General features: G+C 37.5%; 1 protein-coding gene across 6 annotated transcripts in view; it reads left to right on the top strand.

Moving 5' to 3' along the window:
• Positions 1–17,510, top strand: part of DCC (DCC netrin 1 receptor) — a 1,219,152-nt gene that overhangs the window by 542,203 nt on the left and 659,439 nt on the right. For 5 of the 6 annotated variants that reach the window (XM_043444495.1, XM_043444496.1, XM_043444497.1 and 2 more), the window contains exon 3: positions 13,070–13,354. In XM_043444495.1, the coding sequence (XP_043300430.1) occupies positions 13,070–13,354 (285 nt within the window). Of the gene's footprint in view, positions 1–2,986; positions 3,092–13,069; positions 13,355–17,510 lie in introns of those variants that run through there. The other variant, XM_043444500.1, reaches the window with a different exon arrangement.

The following is a 17,510-nucleotide window of genomic DNA, read 5'->3' on the forward strand; positions in this document are numbered from 1 at the left end:
GAGTTTCCGAGGTGAACAAAATGCAGTCAAGCACCGGATGGAACAGTGCTTTACTCACATAAACAGGAGACAAGTTCAGTCCCAGAAGTGGGCAGAGTTTCCCCATGGCCAGTGGGTCCCCACAAAGCTGACGCAGGGCAGTGGGTCTACTTGCACCCTTCTATATCACAGTAGAAGGTACCCCAAACCCTCGCTGCGGAGTCTGAAATACTGAAGACTGGGAATGTGCCTAAGGATTAATGACATACACTCTTAATCAGAACAAAGGAACATCCAGAGAGTCTGAAATGGAAAAATATTTTTATCCAAAGTGGTAAATCAGATCAGGCTATGTGAGGTTTTTCGTCCTTGGTTAAGGAAGTGTTCCAGGCCCAGGGGTGGGAGTTAAAGACTCCTAGTGTGAGTTTGTGTTTCCCAATACAAACCCTGTTTTCTTTCACCTCGACTACTGTTTGTGAGATTCTTGTTCTCACTCTTGGCTTCACCTGTGACCTCAGTCCCACTCTATACAGCCACAAGAATGGTCTTCAAAAATTGTATACCTGATCATGTAATTTTCTTGCTCAGAATTCCTTAATAATTTCTTAATGTAGTTGGAATGAAATCCAAACTTATCAAGATGGTGCTCTGTCTGAATTATCTGTAATATATGACTTCCTTAGTCTAACCTTTTGCCGTGCTCCTCTTTACCCCCTGCCCTTCAAAGCTCATTTTCTATCTATTGAACCATACTTCCTTTTAAGGAATAATTCCTAATAGTTTAATAATTTTTTTATACTCATAGATCGTAAGATCAGGAAAGATCATAAGCAAGCTTGAAAGTAATGTTATCCTTGATTCTATAAAAAGTGTTTAAGTACTCTCATACTTGAGACTTAAAGCTGTCCTGAAGGAATATTTTACTTATTACCACACAAGCCACACCCCATGTCTGGCCCCTAAGAAACAGGAAGAATACCTCTCTCTGACTGCCCAGATATGTGCTTTTTCCATCTTATTCTCAGTCCAAGTATCAGATGATAAAAGGGAGCCCACTCCACAACTGAATGACTCCACAACTGAAAGATTTTCAGGGAAGATGACTCACTGACATTTTTCAACAGGAAATGATTGCTAAGAATTAGGTATACAAAAAGATAAGTTGGAATAAATGACTAGTTCAGGGTCTTGTGGTAAATATTGATTCTGGTGAGTTTGAAACAAATCCCAAAATATGAACTGAATTTTGGCATCAGACACTTTTTTTTTCTTCATTTGAATGGCTCATCCTACAGGGTATTTGATAACTCTGGGACAAGCTACAGATTTTTGGTAATTTTTTAAAAGGTTTGATTTCCTTAAGGTCTCAGTAGAAAAGGTGGACAATCATACATGTTCAGCAGTGAAGTGACATATTTTTGTCTTCCCATTTCCACTGTGCAAATACACTGCACACAAATGTCTCTTTAGCTCCAATTTTCTCCCAGTAGGTACTTCCAAATCAAAATTTAAATTCTATAGATTTACCAGAAGTTTTTCATCTAAATGATTATTTCTGCTGGGGTTTCTTGATTCTCATGTTTCAGGTAGATTTTGTGGGGAGGAAAAATGATACTGGAATTATCAGAGAGAGAATTGAATCATTTTGGTATATTTGATGTGAATCTTAGCTGTTATTGGGCTTCCCTTGTGACTCAGCTGTAAAGAATCGGCCTGCAATGCGGGAGACCTGGGTTCAGTCCCTAGGTTCGGAAGATCCCCTGGAGAAGGGAAAGGCTACCCACATCAGTATTCTGGCCTAGAGAATTCCAGGGACTGTATTCCATGGGGTTGCAAAGAGTCAGACATGACTCTCTGAGTGACTTTCACTTAGCTTTATCTGTTATCAAATTAACTTGAATCAATTATATACTGAAATAGAGGTAGGTATTGAGCTGAAACCACTCTTTTCACTGAAAACTTGTTCCATTTAGGTTTCTCCTTTCTTTGGTCTGTGTCTATAAGTTCTGAACATAGGAGCCAGTCTTATTTTTTACACCAAAAAAATCCTTTATATTGAAAGGAGAGCAGTCCTACCTAACAAGTTGAAAATATAAGATGTTTCTGGGGAATGTTAGTAGAGCCCTTTACAGCCAGGTAGAGATTATACTTTATATTATTATACCTTATATAGCGCCTAGTATGTATTCAATCAATGATACTGGTAGTAAGAAAAATCAGTATTTGGGTTAATTGATTAACAGGTAGAAGATTATTTAATCCTTTGGATGATACACTCAGTGAAAAGTTTGAAACAATTATAACCCAGTAGATTCTTTTTAAATTATTATTATTATTGTTTGATTTTGGCTGTGCTGGGTCTTCACTGTGGCACGTGGTCTTTCTCTAGTTGCTCTGCACAGGCTTATTGCCCTGCGACATGTGAGATATCAGTCCCCCCAAAAGGGATTGAAGCTGAATTCCCTGCATTGGAAGGCAAATTCTTAACCACTGGACCACCAGGGAAGTCCCTCAATAGGTTGTTGTTTCAATGACCTTTGAAACTAATAGAGTTATCTCTTGCTAAGTTTTTCTGCTTCTGGGCTCTCCTGTTATTGGGGCTTTAGCATGTTTCACTCAAGAAATATGACAAATATGAATCTCGCACTTCTCCCTTGGACTTCCAAAATCAGAACAGCTCTGTGATGAAAGAAGCTAGTGTCAATTGTTGATCATTATCTTTTTCAGGCCATTAGGAAGCTGCCTGCCACACGTTGTTGTTGTTGTCGTTATGTAGTCGCTAAGTTGTGTCTGATTCTTTTGCATCACCATGGACTGTAGCCTGCCAGGCTCCTTTGTCCATGGGATTTCCCAGGCAAGAATACTAGAGTGAACTGCTCTTTCCTTCTCCAGGGGACCTTCCAGACCCAGGAATCAAAGCCACTTCTCCTACAAAGACAGGGAGATTCTTTACTATTGAGCCACGAGGGAAGCCTCCCTTGCCACATGTTAGGAGCCCCAATAAATGTTGACTGATTATGTTACTCTGAGTTCTGCAGAGAAACTCATGACATTATGGAGACTGAGAAGTCCTCTGCAGCTGGCAAGCTGGAAACCCAGGAAAGCAGACGGTGTAAGTGCTAGTTCAAGTCTTAATCTGAATGCATGAGAAACCTGTTGTCCCAGCTCAAAGTCAGGCAGAGAGAATGAATCCTCTTACTCCATCCTCTTGTTTTGTGCAGGGCTTCAGTGGACTGGATGGGCCCCACCAGTACTGGGGAGGGTAGTCTTTCCTCTGATTCAAATGTTACTATTCAAATCAGTCTACTGATTCAAATGTTAATCTCATTTAGAAACATTTCACAGATACACTCAGAATAACGTTTAACCAAAAGTCTTAGCACCCATGGCCTACTTATATCCACATATGAAATTAACCGCCACACTGACTGACTGAATAAGTGAATGAATGAAAAGTACTTTGGAACGTCCCATAAGATGATGTAATCAGTGTTGGTAGAGATTTGTGGCAGGGTTATCTGGAGAACCTAGATAAAGTAGGGAAGGGCTGGTGACAGTGACTTGATGTAAATCAAAAAGTCATATGACTTTAAGAGCTTGCTTTTCTGTTGTTTGAATGATTTGCCTGCGTTGAAACAAGCCCAGTTTACAGGTTGGCCCAGCAAGTATCAGCCACATTCATAATCAGCTTTCATGAATGTTGTGACCATTTGTTAGCCATGCGTAATGAAATTTAAGCTTGATGGAAAGCCTGAGCCTGAATTCTGTAAAATTATTCATTGCTATTGATTATAAACCAATCTCAGGTTTTGTAATAAGAATTTTATCTGCAAAGTAGAGAATGGAAATAAAGTTATTGTCAAAGTCTGTGGAGGTAAACATCTTTTCATGAAAATCAATATGCTTGTGAATAGTTTTGTTTTTTTTATATCCATACTGAATAGAGGGTTAGAATCATTAGCAAAATGTCCCTTTGTATACTTTCAGATATGCTTGTTCTAGACCAAAAAAAAAGGAAAAAATAATTTTCCTCACTTTAAAGAATATTAACAGTTTTATATGGTTGTATTATGTTAAGTATGCTGGATATACCATAATTTGCTTAAGCCATCATCAGTTGTATACTTAGCTCATTTTCTAATGTTCACTATTTTAAATAACACTGTACTGAATAATTGTGCATGTGTGTGTATATAACTCTTTTCTTCATATGTTTATGGAAAAATTCCTAGAAGTGAAGTTCTTGAGTTCCATTGTTATGATATAGATTGATGAATCACTTTTCAAAGGTAGTATATCAACTCGTATGACAAAAATGGCATTGATGTTCAATATGATTTGATTAAATTTGAAAAAGAATCTCTCTCTGTGAATACAATACCATGTTACTTTGAGGAAGAGGTGATATGGCTCTGTTCATTATTTACTCGGGTTCTGGGAAATGCATATTATATAATAGCTCAGAAGGATGAGGAAAAATAGTTATTAACTTGCTACCTGGAAACATGCTCCTAAAATCTGCCTCTGTCAACCCCAGCGTTAACAAAAGACATGGATGGGCCAAGCTGAATCATGCTTGACTGATTGCGGATAATGGAGTCAAGACACGGTGGATGGAGCTGTTAGTTACATGGGTGTAGTTCATGTGTGAGGACAGTCTCCAAGGGAAGGTTAGGCAGGCCCTGAAACCCAACTCTAGATTTGCTAGCCAATCCCATGGAAGACTTTTGTAAACTTACCCCTCAAAGACAGCACCCTTTTCGAATTTTTACAAAGGTGTGATGTTGGCTACCAGAGGCCCTAAGGCTGCTATCAACAGGGGTGACTTGGAGAATCCTGAATTGCTCCAATGGATAGGAAGGCCAAGAATCTAGCAAGGCTAGCTGATGAAATGATGATAGACTTCTATTCAAACTGGCTCTTGATCACTCATGGATTACAGGAGTTCCCAAAATGACCACTTGATTCCAAGTCTAATGTGTAATCAGTTTTCAAAGATCTGGGAAAATACCAGCCCATCAGAGAGTGTTTTATTTATGCATTATTTTTGGCTATGCCGGGTCTTCTTTGCTGCATGCAGGCTTCCCCTGGTTGCAGTGAGCGGGGGATGCTCTTTAGCTGCCGTGTGTGGGCTTGTCGTTGCTGTGGCTTCTCTTGTTGCAGAGCACGGGCTCTGGAGCACAGGCTCCATACTTGTGGCACGTGGGCTTAGTTGCCCTACAACATGTGGGTTCTTCCCAGACCAGGGATGGAACCTGTGTCTTCTTCATTGAGAGGTGGATTCTTGGCCACTGGAGCCACCAGAACCGTCCGTGGAGTGTTTATGTTGAATAAACCACATGGGTGATTCTGAGGAAGTCTTATATGATGACATATTTCTCCCTATTTTTTTTTTTTTTGCCAAGGAAATGAGTTCTTTGCGTGCTTCTAATCTTGCAGAGCTGGACAAACTGTGCCATTTGCCTACAGTTTTCTTCCCCTTTCACAGTTCTTCTGTTACATCCTTCTGAGTTCAACTGATTGGCCACATGGATATTTCTTCCCAGACCACACACTGGAGGAGGGTGACTGGTACCCGCCAGACACACTTCCTAGATTTGGTTTGCAATGCCTCATTCCAGTCACCGCTCTTCAGCCAACCACCTAGGAGCCTGTCATTTCACCAGTGAAAATGAAGATGCTAAAACAAAAGCAAAAACTTGGGGGAAAAAAATAAAGAAGGGAAATGATAACTCTCAGAGGAACACAGAGAAATATGCTTATAACGTATTCTAAGAATCCTTTGTTGGTCTTCTGGCTGCTGAAAAGCAACCAAATCTGGAAAACCTCTCTTTGAATTATGTCTGTTCTCTTCCCTTGGGCTAATTTGAAAATTAAAAGGGGGCTAACAAGGTCTGGCTTTGAAGGGACGTAGATGTGCGGCTTTAATTTGGCACAAACAAAGCATTGAAGGCAGCTCTCCTCTGGCAGTCATGGGATATGACCACATTGCTGAATATTTAAAAGGCAGACAGGGTTTGCAACCTCAAGGTCTGTCCCCCGACTGATGTCTGTTTTTATTAAATGAACTTTAATTACTTAATAATTAGCCCTTCTATAGGAGGAGACAGGGATCCTGATAGTCTGCCAACGAGGCCAGAGAGCAAATCAGAAGCATGTGCCACGTTGAGATTAGAATTTAAAAGAAGGAATAGGCCCAGTCTGGGGGCACTGTGGGTGGAGAGGCCTCCCAGGAGAGTCTTGGCATAAACCTGGAGTGGAATATTTCCACTTAAGCTTAAAAAGCAAAAGTAGTTTAGGTTTAAGTGAATGAGAGTGCAAGTCTAAGCTCTTCAAACTTGGTGACTACACCTCAAGGAAAGATTTCTCTCCTACCCCATGTGGGGGTGTGTGTGTGCGCGTGCACGCACGCATGGGTAGAAGGGTGCAGGGAGACTATTGTTCTCATTATTTTAATTCCAAGAGCCTAACACTTTTGATGTCCCTGCAGATTTACCAGCTTTGTATTCATTGCCATGGTGATTTTTTACCTCATTTTTTAGCATCACAAAGGAAAAGCCCAAATGAAAAATGTTTGCTGCTTTGCTATTAACATTTCTACTGCCCAGCTGACAGCCAACAGTTTGGTTGTGCTGAGCTCCTGAAAAAAAAAGAAAAATATGTATCGGCCAGAGCCTGACTGACAACTGAAGCCACTACCCAGCCTGTCCCAGCTGGGACAGGACTGGTCCTGAGACCATTGATAAGCTTGTTTCCCAGGACAGTCATTTGAAGGATGAATGGGGAAATCTTGTTAGAAATATCACGGTTCCACAATTTAAACTTATCAGGCTTAGAAAATTTTCATGGATGCAATAGACACTTGCCCTCCCCTCCAGTCTTTTCAAATGAAAATCTCTATGGGTTGACTTTGTATGTTAATAGTTTCAACCCTTTTTCACTTTCCGTGAAGAAATCGTTTTCTCCCTCTCTTTATGTTGTTCTTCCCAGATTTCCCAATGTATAAGAGTCTGGGATATTTGCCTAATCAATCATACATATCTTTTCATTCAACATATACTGATGGATGATGATATGCCATGCACTGGGCTAAGTGTTCAGAGTACAGAATAAAATAGAACCAACTCTACTTATCTGGAATTTACAGATTAGCTGGGAAGATGGCTATTAAATTAATTCCACAGTTAATAAGTTATAACTGAAGTAAATGTTGCAAAGGAGACATATAGGAATAATTCTATCTAGATTTGGGGAAGGCGCCTCTGGGGACGTGAGAATTCTGGTACTGTGTTGGCACTATTAAATACCAGGTAATTAAGTCTTAGTATAGTTAGTTAATGTTCTAGAAAATAATTGTAGTTCTGGCTGTTTATCAGGCCTGAGCAACATTTAACAAAGTAACCTATATAAATAGATACTTAATGAATCCTTTTAGTGTTAAAATTAGTGTTAGAGAATTAGGAAGGATCCTTCACAGAAACTGAAATTAACAGGGAACACCCATTTCCCCTTGTTACACTCATAATGGCTATATATCTCTTGCTGACATTTAATGCTTCCTATACAACTGTAATTAGGAGAGTTGACATCAACAACATTCCTAAAGTTGAAGTCCAGGCACTTTTACTATTTTATAAAATTTGAGTTATTAGTGTCTGTGTTTATCATCCTTCATCTCACAAGGAATAAAATGGAGTCACCACATATATGTGCCTGACTTGTCCACATGTAAAACCAGTATGTTCTTTCCTTATTTATTATGGTTCCTGCACTGCAGATGGATCCAGACTCCCAATGAGTAATTTTAGTACCTATGTGTAGGATAAATTTCAGTTGATAAATTAACATATGCATCAAAGTTAATGTTTCTGTCTGATCTAGAATGAATTGTTCTTGCTAAACCGTAACGTCACATCTGCAGGTCTGTCCTCCTAGTCATAGGTGCTGATCTTTAATATACAGAGGTGCAGAGAATGTGTAAACCTGTCAGTTAGCTGTGATGAGACTTCTCTGACAAGCCCAGGTATTCTTAGATATAATGGTGTCTTAGAATCCTGGGCCAGGCTAACCAAGAAGATAGGAACCTTGACTACAATTCATTCTTGCCAACAGCCTTCCCCCAAGGCTAACAGTGAAAGGCTTCCATAGAAACACCAACCATAGGTTCATGTGCTATATTTAATTGCAAAATTCTTCAGACTGAAGTTTGTAAGAATTCTATCTGGGGCAGAGTGTACTTACTAAAAGGAGTTTACAAGTATTATGCTGATACCTGGGGGTTGAAGAGCCAGGAGGTACTGTTATATAAAAGAAACTCTTTGGGGGACATTTTCACTTAGCTTGGGAAAATAGGATATTTTAAAGAGTATCATTCAGGACAAAACTTTTTTTAAACAATTGTACATAATGTAAACATTTGAATGAGTTTGCTTCCAAGTTCCATCTGTAAGGTAGCAACAGTTACTCAAAGAGCTGTTGTGAGAATTAAAGGAGGTAATTTATAAAGGAACTTAGGATAGGATCAATGATAAAACTTAGGTTTCTTGTGTCATTGATCTGGATCTAATGAATAGTTCTCCAGTGAGTCACACTGCATGAAGGTTGAGTTGATGGTTCTTGTGATATGTAGACCCTGAGGCCAATATTGAGGGTTTATTTAGGGTTTTCTGTTCTTTGGATTTGTCATTTTGGTATTGTATTGGTATTGTTTCTCCTTTTACAGACTGATGTCAAATGGAGGAAAGGAGCAACAATTAAAAAAAAAAAAATGCTGTCTATTCTTGGCCAAAAGTGGGACATTCCGAGAGAGAAGAGGGAGGCTCCACTTGGTTTTTAAAATTACCAGAAACCCTGTCCCAGAATTCAGCCCAGTTGGTTGATGCCAAGTTAAAAAGGCATCCTCTAATGGTTAGAGATGATCAGTTGCTATTTATGGTTTTATGGTAACCTTTGAAATGTCCTGTTTTGGGGGGTTTTTTGAATAAGCCAAGATCTGGCTAAATGATGAACCACAGAAGTGACCCAAGGTAATCTGGCACCCAGGTATATTATTTGCCATCCCAAACTACCACAGAGTAGGTTAGAAAGTGATAAAGCAGCACTCAAATGCAATTATCAAAATTTACAGGCTTGCAATAGTCTACATAGACACAGAACCTCAGTAAATATCTATATTTCTTTCAGTAGATATTTGCTATACTCTGTGGACTGAAAAACACATATACAAACATGTAAATACTGATCATCCTTTTATTTATACCATCAGCTGTCATACTATCTATACATCCTTCAAAAATTCAAAGGATTGAAAGATGTTTTCCAGTAAGTAAGATTAAGGAAGAGAGGATTTTTTGACTTATACTCTAAGAAGGACTACAGTTTTGGTAGGCAGATGTTAGGGGAGAAGGTATACCTCTTTAGAGGAAATATCATGAGAAATACCATCAACAAGGAGCCAAGTCTAGGCCTGGTCAATAGATCTGAGTATTCTTTTGTAGGCGTTGCAGAAGATGAGCCTGGAAGGAACACTGTGTGGATTCTTGGGTAACCGGATATTTGTCTAAGACAATACTAGAAAGTGGAATTTTAGAGTTTCTTGAGTGAAACCAAAACTTATGGTGATTTAGAAGCACTAATCTTTTGACTATATTTAGGATGGATTTAGGTGAGAAAAGGGTAGTGATAGGAAATACCATTCTTGCTATGATTGTTGTTGTTTAGTTGCCAAGAAATGTCCTGCTCTTTGCAACCCCATGGACTGTAGCCTGCCAGGCTTCTCTGTCCAAGGGATTCTCCAGACAAGAATGCTGGAGTGGGTTGCCATTTCCTTCTCCAAGGGATCTTTCTAACCCAGGGATCAAACCTGCATCTCTTACATTGGCAGGCAGATTCTTTACTACTGAGCCACCAGGGAAGCCCCCCATTAGGATTACAGTTAGTCAAATGTGATCCAATGAGTTGAACCATGCTTTTTCCATGAAAAGGCTCTTGCGCAGGTAACTTTTTCATAAAGATATAATTAAAATTATACCTGTGTCTTTATATTGAATTAGAGCATTAAATGACTTATGAAAATACTGTATTTCATCCTTATAAATTGCAGTGAGTTTAATGTTTATAACTAGGTGCTTGTACTTATGCCTTGAAAATATAGTACTAAGTTGATAGGCTATAACTTCTTCTTTTAATATTGTTTCTGGTTTGTTACACTGCCATGAGATGTGAGTGCGCAAAGGTAGCACAATATCGGGAGCACTAATTCAAGCCATATAGAACCTCGTAAACTTAGAATTGCTTTTTGATATGTGGGGTTTCCTTTGTAGAGACAAAAAGGAAAAGCTACAAATCATGTTTATAATTTCTCACTATGTCAAATAATCCACTATTTGAAGTTTTCAAACATTGTTTCATTAAATTTTAAGTTAGAGTTGATCCCCAACCTCCTGTTTATTAAGATCCGAAATCACCATAGAATTCATAGTGAATAAGCATGCGCAGTAGTAGCCAATTCCATTAAGCCTAATTATATTCATATACAGTCTCATGCCTCATCTATGATTCTTCGGGCTAGATGAAGTTTATATAAAGGAATCGTCTGTTGAGTACAATTGGAATTGCTCTTTCAATTTATGTTTTATTCTAAGTCTAGAACTCTGCAAGTGAATTTTTGAAATACCACAGGCATTCAGATGTAAAATACGTGTTTAGAATTTTATCCACTGTGCGTTAATTTGTACAGGATCATATATATGAGTAGATAAAAGTATCCAGATGTTCTGTCAACTGATCACAAATGTTTTATTCTTATCTACTTTGTATAAAATGTATAACTCATAGGTGTGGGTAAATTATTCCCAAGTTATGTTTCCTTAACTATAAAATAAAATGCTAGGGATGAACACCGAGAAGAACATTAACAAGTCAGAAATATGTTTTAAAAATATCTTGACTCATGTAACCGTCACGACATCTGGCCACTTCTCATTGCAGATTTGCTTTATGTAGTATATATAAACCATTCTCTGTTCAAGTACATGCTTTAAATCCATATTGAAGCTAATCTGTAGTAGATTGAGGTGCTTTCTTTTGAATGAGCTCAAGATTCTACACTACAAACAGCTTGGAAACTGGACTTTGAACAATGAGGCCGGGCACAAGTTCACTGATTTCTTTTGGTCTTCATTCAGTATTGGATCCAGCATAGTTACAGATTAGTTCCAGCTAGCTAAATAAGGAGAAAATTAAGCATATGGTTGACTTTCACTGTAGAAACATCTGCACTGCTGAGACAAATTCATAGCTCCATGGATCCAGACTCCAGATGAGTAATTTTAGTACCTATGTGTAGGATAAATTTCAATTGATAAATTAACATGTGCATCAAAGTTACTGTTTCTGTATGGTCTAGAATGAATTGTTCTTGCTAAACCATAATGTCACATCTCCAGGTCTGTAGGTCTGATTAAGAGTGTGACTATAAAAAGTGGCATACCATCATACCATCTTTGGCAACCTTTATCTATTCTGAATATGATATTGATGTGATTTCTTTTTTCATGAATTCAGCTATCTTGTGGCTCAAAAGAATAATCTCTGAAAGGAACATGAAATATTACCTTAACCTAGAATATGAGACTTCTCCACAGCATTCCTGATTGTCTCCCGTGTTAAATTATGATGTTTTAACGTAGGCTGTTTTGCCTTCGCACTTTTCACCCCAGCAAGATTTTTATCAGATGACCTGGAGAATTAGGTCTGTAAGAATTAATAAACCCCCAAATAAAATTAACAGTATTTCACACTGAACACGTTAGAATTTGTTATTGAGTAAACATTGGTAGAAAGTTTCCTTACAAAATTTAAACCAAGACCTAGGAAATTTTGGCCTAGTTAAAATAAATCTATAAAATAAAAATTATAGTAATATAAATATGAGCAGAAAAACTTGACATGAAACCCAAACTGATGAATGAATCAAATCTTATTGTGAAATGCACATACAATGAAACCAACCCCAGTAAAATTAAAAAAAAAAAGTAGACTATAACTGTGATGAAATAGAAGATAAATCAAGAAATTAAAATTGTTAATTCAAATTCACTCTAGAAAGGAAAATTGCCAAGATCCATCAGTGGTGACAAAATTCATTCAAATATGTTTGCAATCATAAAGAAATGCTTTCATGGTCAAAGCATTAGAGTCACAAATAATGTTCATAGAAGGAGGTTCAAGATGGCAGGCTCCAAATATCTTCTACCTTTTTTATGGTCAAAGCATTAGAGTCGCAAATAATGTTCATAGAAGGAGGTTCAAGATGGCAGGCTCCAAATATCTTCTACCTTCTACCTTTTATATGGTGGAGGAGGCTTCTCTCTCACCATGCTTTATGCTCAGTAGTGGTCAGTTTTTATTTATTTTTTGTCTTTTCTTTTTTCCCTACCTTTGCTTAATTATCTATGTATCTTTTTACATGTCATTTCAAATGAACATCACAGTAGTTGTATGAGCTGAATTCACTGTTATCCCATTGTATAGCCCAAAGAAACGAAACAAGGTACTGGAAGACTCACACAGAGTAGGTGGCCCAGACAGGCTAGAATTTAAAAAATAGTCTAATTCCTACTTAAACATTTTTTCATTCCGCCACAGCATAACTGACAAATTCTGATGATCATTTATCTTAAGCAGTCAATCTATGAAAGATTATTCTCTGTTACAATTGATGGTTAATACGGCCCATCTTTCTTGAAACTGCTTTTGTTGTTCAGTCAGTCGTGTCCGACTTTTTGCGACCCCATGGACTGCAGCACACCACACTTCCCTGTCCATCACCAACTCCCAGTTTTCTTAAACTCATGTCCATCGAGTCGGTGATGCCATCCAACCATCTCATCCTTTGTGGCCCCCTTTTTCTCCTGCCCTCAATCTTTCTCAGCATCGGGGTCTTTTCCAGTGAGTCAACTCTTCGCATCATGTGAGCAAAGTACTTTTACTTTGGTTTTCTATCAAGAATGCAGGTGTGATTATCTTATGTGGGGATGATTGTGACTCATCTGAAAGATTTATTCTTCATTCTTTCTGTTTCTCCTAGGACCCCTGAGGTTCCTCTCCCAGACAGAATCTGTCACTGCCTTCATGGGCGACACAGTGCTACTCAAGTGTGAAGTCATTGGGGAGCCGATGCCAACAATACACTGGCAGAAAAACCAGCAAGACCTGACCCCCACCCCTGGCGACTCCCGTGTGGTGGTCTTGCCCTCCGGAGCCTTGCAGATCAGTCGACTTCAACCGGGGGACATTGGAATCTATCGATGCTTAGCCCGGAATCCAGCCAGCTCAAGAACAGGAAATGAAGCAGAAGTCAGAATCTTATCAGGTATTGCAGTGTTCTTTATTCTCGTCAGAATTATATTTTCTAGAGTAGTTTGAATAATTTTTCCTTGAACATGTATTTGGTGGTAGTTTTTAAGTTCTGTATTGTTTATTGGGTTTAGTTTTATATTGTTTTCCTTCTTTTCTAACTGAACCATTAGAAGAGGATATGCCAAAAGCTTTTCTTATCTTTCTATGTCTTGTGGTAGAACTTTCCAGAGAAATGGGTATTTTCGTTATGATTGACTTCATTCACTCACTCATCCCATTAATACTTAACAAGTGCTTATTTGTACAAAACCCATTGCTAAACATTGTTATTATTATTTTTTTAAATTTTCCTTTGATAATAGTCTAAGAGGTAGTTACCTCTATCCCTGATTTCAGAGGATGAGGTGAGGTTTAGCAAGGTTAAGAGCCTTCCCCAAGTCAATACTGAACATTCCTGTGCTTGTCCATGTTGGCACTCATTTCTGAGAAGCATTGAGCTAAGTATTAGGGATCCAGAAATGACTAAGAGTGACACAGAGCCTGGATTTCTTGAGTTCTGGACACAGAAGTAGCTACCGTCAAGTGTGGTTGATATCATGATAAAGAAAGCTGTTTCTCTGCATCTCTTATCTCCATGTCTCTTCCCTGCAAAATCCTTAAGACTCCAGGCTCATTTTTCTCTCCTAAATAATCGATGATTGGAATGAACATTTTTCTAAGATCTTGTCCAATAACTGCTACCTTCTTACGGCTGTGTACTGGGTTGGCCAAAAAGTTCCTTTGGGTAACATCCCGAACGAACTTTTTGGTCAGCCCAGTAATATCTACTTTCTCATTTAATTTTACTTCTAGGATTTGCTTGGACTCATTTGTGAGACTCACAAAAAAAGCAACACTTAAGTAATTGTGACAGACTCGCTGTCAAAGCGCTGACTTTGGCTCTGTCTCAACATCCTGGGTGTAATTATTACAAGTCACTCAGCTAAGTAGAGGGTAACATCCATATGTCATTCCAAATGCAACTGGTAATTCGATTGAAAGTTTCCAAGACTTTAGTAAGGATGTCTCTAAAACCTCTTCTAACTCTTTTGTGGACTCTCTGTCACAGGGATACTGATTTAATTGTGTCAATAACCATCAGTGACACTGTGTTCTTCCATTCTCTGGGCAGCAACAGATGCAAATGTAGTGTTTATTCCCAGCACGTGCATGCATTTATTTAGGCAGCCATTAGATACACAAAAATTTTAAATATTTATATTCACATAGCCTAAATAATGTATCTTTGTCAATCAGATGAGAAACCCAGGTAAGCCACGTGGAAAATTGGCAAGAATATGTTTGATTATCTTAATATGACCGAAAAGTCTATTTTCTAGTGGTGTTAAGGGATAAAGTTGGACTAATTAAATATTAAATCTGAAAGGGAAACTTTTGAAAGACATAGAAACATAATCATCAAATCACCATTTACATTTATTTGTTCACCGTGTGAAACACATTTGCATTGTAATCCATGGGGATTTATTTAAAACCAAATTTCATATTGTTATCCAGCTAAAGTCAAGAATACATAAGTGTACTTTGGAGGTGTATGGGTATTTCTTACCTGGATAAAAACTACTATTTTTTTAAAATTATTGCATCTAATGAGTATATTTCTGCAAGTTTTATGAATTCAAATAAAAATTCCACAAAGGAGTTATGAGCTGATGTACCAAACAGACCTGTGCTATTAGCATACTTGATTAAGCCTGTCTCCTATGCTATTGACCCCATAAAGAATCTATTGAATGGCCACGTTTGTCTCATTTATCCCCAAGATTGCAAGTTGGCTTAGAGGTCAAATCTATCATAAGTACAAAATTGAGTGAGAGAATGAATAAATGGATGAATGCTCAATTTCAGCTTCTTTTAGTTGCCATTGTGATTTTTCTCATTTTTAAAATCATGCCAATGCTTTCTGAATCAATTTCTACTTTCTAGAAGTACCAATTTGAGGAAGTCATAATTGCATAGGTATATTGCCCATTCTCTATACAAACACACATTTAATAGGGTAAGATAAACTCAGTTAAAATAGAAGCCCATCATATTAGTAACATGACTTAGAAGCAGTAATGTGACCTGTATTGTTACAACTCTTTAAAAAATAAATTTTCCACAGTCATTTAAATATTAGGTTGATGAATGAATATATCTATTTATGATTTAGTTTGAAATATAAATGCTAATTTGAAGTTTTGCAACTTGGTTCAACACTTGTTTTTTTTACCACAGTTCATAGAGTATTTTCATTTTGTGACGTGTGTGTAGAGCTATCCATTTCTAAAAAGCATATAATTTGATATCCTTATTCAAATTTATTAGCATACATTTCTGGTTGTCACTTCTATGTATCAGGTATCTAATATCACCAAGTAACTAAGATTCATAAAATTCAGATTTTAAGAATTAATGAATTGTTTTGAAATACTGTGTTTCAGCAAGCAGTTGAAGTTTATTCACTACACAAATACTTTGTTCAATAAACTTTTGAGTGAATCGTATGTACTTGCCATCACACAGGTTGCTAGGGATACAAAGTTGAAAGATAATACCCCCCAAAAGTATCTCTAGTAGGGGAAACAGACAAAGCAAGTAGACAGTGTTTTGGAAGAAGAAATATAGAGTGCCGTTGAATTAATAAAGAAACACCAGTGTGCCAGTCTTGAAGAAAAAGTAGTAGCTAGGCAAAGAGAAGATTACACCAGGAGGAAAGAGCCACATCAGCAAAACCAAGAGAAAAGAGAAAAGCTTTTCTATTCAGTTTAACTGGGCCTTGAGGCACAGGAGGTGTTGGTAGAAAAGCTGGAAGCAAGGGTGATAAACCGCAGGAAGCAGGATGTGGTAGAATGTGCAGCATTAATTCTGGAGAGAATTGATCGAAACTGCTACTAAAGTGATATCAGAAGGGGTTGAGAAGGGCAACTGGACGGGGGGATTTTAATGACAGGTCTTGGAGACTTACCGAATGTACCCTAAGAGGGAGGGTATGGCATTCTTCTCAGTTAAAGCTAGGTAGCAGCACTTTTCCTGAAATTAGGGGCAAGGTAGTGATGCCACTGCAGTTCAAATCGGATTACAAAGTTTAAAAAAAATTTTCCCATCACATTGTATATTTTCAATGTTAAATGAGTAATTATTTCTTTCATTTAAAGATAGAAAAAGTAACTCATTTAATCTGCCGATTAATGTTTTAAGACAAAAATAAAATTAAGAGGAATTGTACATTTTTAACACAGTGAGTTCTGTTAAAGAAATTTTTTTTGGGGGGGGGGGAATATTTATAACAACACTAAAGAAGAGTTTAAACGGTTTATAATGTCTCATTGTCTGTGATGGAGAACATAGGAGAGATCGAAGCAGCCATTATGATTGTCAAGTTCATTTTATCCAGATTTCATCATGTCTGAGTGCCAAACAGTAGATTGAATTGCTGAATTATAAATCTGCTTTGGGCACTAGGTTGAGTACAATAACTGGCCTATACACTGGAACTCTGATTTCAGTTTTCTTAATGACCTAATTGAATTGATCAGTTGGTAATTCAGTCTGTTGTTCATTCGTTTAACTATAATTAGATGACTGTAGGTCCTGGATAGACTTGAACTAAATACCTGTGTAATTAGAGACATTGGCTTTTAATGGAATAAATTGGACTGAAATATACTTTGAATGACTTTTCTCTATAATATTTATTTTTATTGGATTAAATTTTAATACAAACCATTCCAAAAGGCATATTATTTAGAAGGAAAACCACGTTTAAAAGAGTTTTAAAAGGGAAAAGAGTTTCAGAATTTGTTCATCAAGAAAAATTTATTATTAAGTGATAGGTGCATTAAATTTTTTAGTTTGATTTAAGGTTACCTGTATTTCAAAGTTAATTACATTTTGCTACCATTTAGCTGTATAATTTCTACAAAAGAATGGTCTGTAGAGGAAATCAAAGAAGACATGTTCTTTGTTTTGAAATTTACTATCGAACCAGACAGTTAATTCATGTAGCCATATGACTAACATAATGCAAGCAATGGTAAATTTAGGTAAACCTCTCTAGTTTCAAATCAAAATACAGACAAGGAATACATCAATTCTAGATGGAAAATTTGCAAGGTCTTTATAGG

This window comes from Cervus canadensis, chromosome 23 (genome assembly GCF_019320065.1).
Source record: "Cervus canadensis isolate Bull #8, Minnesota chromosome 23, ASM1932006v1, whole genome shotgun sequence".
In the NCBI taxonomy this organism is placed as follows: Eukaryota; Metazoa; Chordata; class Mammalia; order Artiodactyla; family Cervidae; genus Cervus; species Cervus canadensis.